The sequence below is a fragment of the Monopterus albus genome, unplaced genomic scaffold, assembly GCF_001952655.1.
Source record: "Monopterus albus unplaced genomic scaffold, M_albus_1.0 scaffold127.1, whole genome shotgun sequence".
In the NCBI taxonomy this organism is placed as follows: Eukaryota; Metazoa; Chordata; class Actinopteri; order Synbranchiformes; family Synbranchidae; genus Monopterus; species Monopterus albus.
The window spans coordinates 2,906,971-2,913,163 of NW_018128007.1; the positions used below are offsets into that span (position 1 = coordinate 2,906,971).

General features: G+C 41.2%; 1 protein-coding gene across 1 annotated transcript in view; it reads right to left on the minus strand.

Annotated features, from left to right (window-relative positions):
• pde11al (phosphodiesterase 11a, like) overlaps positions 1–2,860 on the minus strand; it is a 10,265-nt gene extending 7,405 nt beyond the window's left edge. The window contains 3 exon segments of the mRNA XM_020612870.1: positions 819–1,028; positions 1,695–1,750; positions 1,753–2,860. Coding sequence (XP_020468526.1) covers positions 819–1,028; positions 1,695–1,750; positions 1,753–2,425 — 939 coding nt within the window. The 5' untranslated portion in view covers positions 2,426–2,860.
• Positions 2,861–6,193: the final 3,333 nt, after the last annotated feature.

The following is a 6,193-nucleotide window of genomic DNA, read 5'->3' on the forward strand; positions in this document are numbered from 1 at the left end:
GATGCAAAGAGGGCATTTAGTAAGCCATCAAAGTCCCTGGTGTGTCTAGATAAGCTCACTGATGTTGTTTCTTCTATTTTCAGTGTCTTTGTTGCTCAAAGGCAGTTTCTGGAGCTGCTTTGCTTTAGCTGTCTTTAGTGTTTTGTTTAAGATCCACATAGGAAAGCAACATAAAAATGCTGCAGTGGCTAGAAACCTAATTTATTTTTAAGTGCATGTTAGATAACATACAATGTTATTCTTATGAATGTATTTACCTGTACTGAGTCAAATGAACACCACAGCTTTTTATTGCCTGGCTTCACTTTTCACATCATGATACAACATACACACACTTTCCCATTCAAATCAATGGGAAATTGCATCTATGCTCATGAGCAAAGTGAATGAATGAACGAATGAACTTGTATTCATAAACTGTGGAACTGTAAATGAAGCTGTAGTGCATGCAGAGTCTAGTAAACCTATTTCAAGTGGATTACTCAGGGATTGAAAGTGTATCTATGTGTTTCCTAAGTTTGCGTATACTGTATATTGCACAGCCAGACATTTAATGCTCCAGACATAAGAGGTCGACTCCTCTATCAATTTTTATTGCATTTTTTGGAACATGTTGTCATTAAAAGTTTCAAAGTATAAAGTGTTTTCAGCTGCATGGCTCAAATGTTTCTGTGCAATGTTAGTGTGTGTCTGGTGGTAGTGTTGGTTGGCTGTTAACTCGCCTCTAAAATGCTTGTAATGGTCAAACCAGCTACCATAGGACTGAAGATGATAATAAAGGGATGTTTTTTCCACTCAGCCACATATTAAAACCTCACCTTCTCATCGTCCTCAGTAAAGGGTGTGCCCGTGCGATTTTTGTTGATTGCTTGCACAACACCTATGACTTCTCCATCACTGTTGCAGATGGCCATACAGAGGATGGACTGAGTCTTGTGGCCTGTTAACTTGTCTATCTCGTCACTGAAGCGGTGGTCCTGGAATAAAAACACATTCATAATCCCACATGAATGCCGGGGTACATCTGACTTTGTATGACCACAGTCCTGCATTATTTGGGTTTTATGTGCTTGTCCCACACATAAAGCAGCGATGGAGCAATGATGAGCCTAATGATTTTTAAACTCATTACTCTGCAGGAGACCTGTTGTTTTTACTATAAGCACAAAAACTATAATAGCTCTGTGTGACGCATACAGTAAGTACACTAATGCAGTAATAAATCTGAAGGGGATCTGCATCATCATTTTGCCTTAGCTTCCCAAGCAGCCCAGGGCTATAATATAATGACGTGGCGCGCAACTAAGACGAGATTGCTTCATTTTTTGCCTTTTTCGCTGACTGGGAGAAAGAGTTTTTGTTTGGTTATGACTCAGGTACCCAGAGTGAACCTCCCCGTTTCTTCTAGGTGAGCGACCCGTCATGCACAAAAGTTTTTAGTTCAGCATAACACTGTACTCTTCAAAAACAACCCGATTAAAATGTTTTGAACAGTTTTGAATTTGTGTGTGTGTGTGTGTGTGTGTGTGTGTGTGTGTGAAAAATACAACCTGCAACAAAGAGTTTATGTTCAGGTTTTATCCCTGAAAAAACAGTGGCCCGATCCTCACACTAGCTGTACATTCGTAATCAGTAGTTTTTATTCATTGTAACTAAGTCAAAGTTAACTTTTGTCTGAATATAAGATATATTACACTCTCTCCATGCTCTGCCACATATCCAATGATACCCTTTCCCCATTGGAGTTTAGGGGGCTGGAGGATGATCTGACCGTGGTGCCTGAGTGCACATCAAAGAATTTGGATACTAGTGTCTTCTTGTGCGCGGGTCCCTCGACGAGGGAAAGCGAACACCGGTCTGCATCCACCAGGATACACACATTGATCAGGATCTTATAACTGAGGTTTGTCAGGTCCAAATCATTGGAGATATCCTTCACTAACTCCAAGAAAAACTCCCTCTCGTTGGTTTCCTTGAGTCTGTTTTTGTAGTCGATGGCGCTGGACGCATACTGGGGCACGCTGACCCTGGACTCCAGCAGAGCGCTCTGGATGTGCGCCGTTGTCGGAGGCAGGGAGCTGGCTTTACGCAGGAGCGCACGGCGCCTCGTGCTGGACTTGGATTCGTGTTCTGTTAGGCTCGCGTGCGCGTCGTAGGTCCGGTGTGCAGTGGTGGCTTTGGACCGGGCGAAGTTTCGTTGCAGTTCCATGTGGGACGATCTGCGTCGGAGCCCGTCTGGGTTGGTTGGCCAGAGCGGGTCCCTGACGCAGGCTTCTCCTCGGCTGTGGGCATTTTTTGACGGCTGATGTTCCTTCAACGACCTGCTAACCTGATCACATTTTGCCTTTCGAACGAGATGCTGCTCGAAGAGATCTGGGTGGCAGTCCAAAAACGCCTTTATATCCGAGAAGTCAAATGTTGTCATGGTGAAAGCTAAGACACTCAAGTGAACTAGAACAACAATTTGATGAGTAGATGATGGAGGGGATGCGACTACAGCCACGCTTCTTAGAGAAGTGATATCATCCTCAAACCATATATTAATTCATCTCCCATATAAGACAGTCCATAAAGAACCCTTCCCTGAAATACTGGGTGCAGAATATAGCTGCAGTTTATTTGAGAATTAACCGGTGACGCCCGAGACGAGCTACAGCTGTCGATCAAGAGAGACTGAGTTGTGTCTCTGGGGATTTCTCTGGAATACTATGCAGAGGTGTAGAAAAACAAGGCTGCATTCTTTCTAGGAGCTGAAAAAACTGCAGGGCATGCTGTTCACTCGCTCTTTTTATTCCACACCACCAGAGACCCTCTGTACAGGGCTCCAATCAAAACCAAGTGCGAATTTTGCTCCGTTTACATTTAAACCAAGCAGGCAAGACGATGCATTCTGAATGTAGATACTGTGAAATGTACAAAAGGAGTAATCACCCTGTTTTAAATGACAGATGGCATCAACAGTAAAAATATGTGCAAAACCACACAAAGAATACATTTATTTAGGAAGGTACATTTATGATTAAGAAGTAGATAGATATATAGAGCAGTTGTAAAGGTATACAAGGACCTCTGGCTTTCTTGCCTTCTGAATAACCATGAATAACTCAAGGGCACCTGGCTCCCAGCCAGTGGAATGTGACTGAATAGATGGAGAGAGAACGTGAAAACGCACCAAGAAAACGTGTTATATTGTCACAGTGTTTGAGCTAAGTTCCATGTAAGAGATGCCAAAAGAAGCCACATAGATGTGACTTTCATTAAAGTGTTTCCCATAAACACACCTGTTCATTATCTTAGAGTCAAGTGACCTTGTAATTATAAATTATTGTACTGTTTAGTTTTGTTTTTTTTACTCCCACCTGACTCTCACATACACCTCCCTACACATTGTCCAAACACCCACACACTTGGCTGTACCTCTGAGCTGTGAAAGGTGTTTTTTGAAATATGAAATTAATGACATTTTTTCCATAGCTGTGCTTTGAGGTGCAGGTCCAAAGGTTCATCTTTTATTCTTTCATTCTCAGTTCACATGGAAGAAATAGTGTGAATGCCTCCAAAAACTCTACAAGGCAGCTCGTAGTCCACCAGCAAAGGAAGGATAAATTATCAGCTGGGCAATACTGGCAACTCCCTCAGAGATAGGATGGCTGTGCACTGGTGGGGTACAAAGAACCTGGCTGTGACACTGTAGGCCACTGCAGCAGTGAATGCTGATGTCCTTTAACTACAACCATGATATTTCCCTAACCTTCAGTGTTTTAGTTACACAAACATGACCAAACCTTACAGTCACAAAGTGCTCAGATACTGTAAGTAGTTTTTGTTGTTGAATCGAGAAATGATCCACAGTGTTTCTCTGTTTCAGTGCGAACAGGTGCAACTGCACATACACATTGAGAGCCGCTGTACTAGAGTCAAATTCCTCATGTGCTTGAATGTAATTAGTTACTTTTCACGTTTGCTTACAAGATGAGTATTCTTATATATAAAACTGTTAAAAGTTAGATGCCTAAAAGTAAATTAAAACCCAGTAAACCTGGGCCTCAGGCCAGGTAGTACTTTGGGCTTACTACCAGTTGGTTTCAGGGATTGGTTTGGAGCAGGTGGGGTCAGCTGATCATTATTGGCCTCTAGCAGGTGACACATGGGATTAAGATGGCAATTTGCAACAGGAATGGAGAAAATAACCAAGGTCACATATTTTTCCTTTAGAGAGAGGTGAATTAATTTCTTGTGGTGTTTCAGAGGTTATTGATCATGTAACTATAGGAACTACAAATTAAGTTCAAGTTAAATTTGGTGTATTAAACTCTGTAGGGGTCAAGCATCAACCTGTTTCTGCACAGTTACTTAATATTAGAGACGTCACTGCAGGCTATGCTACATTCATACTGCAGTGGCAAGAAATGCAGCCCAGAGAGAAGCTGCTCTGCTGTTACAGGAAAAGGTAATTGGTTACTGGATTTAGATCTGGGTGTTTTGTTGAGATTTTGGCCAAGGTCACTTGGGAATCCCAATAAAAAAGCAGAATGCAGAACATCAGGTTTCTGATGATGTAAGAATGGAGAGAAATCAGGTGCATTGTGCATCTTTAAACCTGGAAATGCATTTTTTCAGTTAATTCTTTACTATGACTAATGGGATCTTACACGAGTGTCATATTGTCTGCCAGGGTTTAGCAACTGAATCAGAATCAGATGGTGGTGGGTTGCGTGGTTACTGTTAATGAAATGAAATCTGTTTAAATCACATCCAGTCATGAGAAACATAAATCTCTGAGCATAAACCTTTAATAAACATTATGTTTTACAACTTAAATTCTTGTTCCCTTTAGCTATGAACATATATTGTTTAGTGAAATACATAAGATATGAAACCAGGTTTTTAGGGCCTTTAATGTGGGCAGCATTGTTTTTATATTAAGCAGTGCATGTAATGAATTTGACCCCAAAATGTGGGCTGTAGACCATATGGCTTTATAGGTCCCGTAATAAAATCAAGGACTATTTTGACTCGCTATTATAAGGGCTGGAACAGCAAGGTGCCTTCACTGAGACAAAATGTTTAATTAACCCCAATCCCCCATGACAACAAAAACAGAGGAATCATATCGCAGTACATCTAGTCATTCACTAGAAGAAAATGTTCTAGACAGTGAGCACACAATTTATAACCCAGCATAAGAAGAGAGTGTTTCTCAGGTGAAAATGATCTTCTACAGCATCCCTGAAGCTTGGGCAGTTTTCTTAGATATTGTCTAAGACACAACTGTTTTTATGTTGCACAGAAATGGAGACAATGAAACATTACTCCTGCAACCAAACACCACCGGCACACAGCTTGTATCTAGTGTCACCGTGTGTGGGCTTGATTTTCATTCCAGCCCAGGTTTAGTTGTATGAGCTCATCAAACTGTGAACATGTAATATTATCAGATCCTCATGTAATGACAGGATAATGGCCATGCTGAGCAGTGATTGAATATGGACATACTTAGAAAACTAAATGTTTCTGTGACATTGTGTGTGTGTTTAGTTTGGTCTTACAAGCTCTTTTTAAACTTTTAAACCACACCTCTGAATCCAAACCAGTCTCTTTAGCCACAGGTGAAGAGGAAGAAGTCTTGTTCTGCCAGTGAGACATTTCCACTCTTCTCCATTCGGACAAAGACGACTGCTACTGATACGGTATCTGCATCAGGAGGACAAAAGAAACCTCTCTGGATTAGTTTCCTGTTTAGTTTCCACTCTACCACTGGCCACGTAAGTGGATGTGACAGAATCTGTTGTGTGTGAGATTATATTTTTAGTTATTTTGTAATTATTTAATAAATATTCATGGTTGATGTCCATGTAGCAGGAATTACATAGATGAAGACGATAATGACATGTTTGCAAGTTTGCTATAACTTACTTTATGTTAAATGCTATAAACCCATGTGTGAACATACACACTGTTTATTCTATAAACCAAGCTGGTTGTGTGACTGTCAGAATTTTTAATGACCAAACCAGTGGCCATAACACCTATGATAAATTACTGTGAATGAACACTCATGATAAAACAGCTGTCCCTGTGGCGCTGTCGCAACAACCTGGAGCTGAACACGTTCAGAACAGTGGAGATGAGGAGGACCCCACCCCCACACCATACTCAGCAGCACTGTATCAGCAGTAGAGTCCTTCAAGTT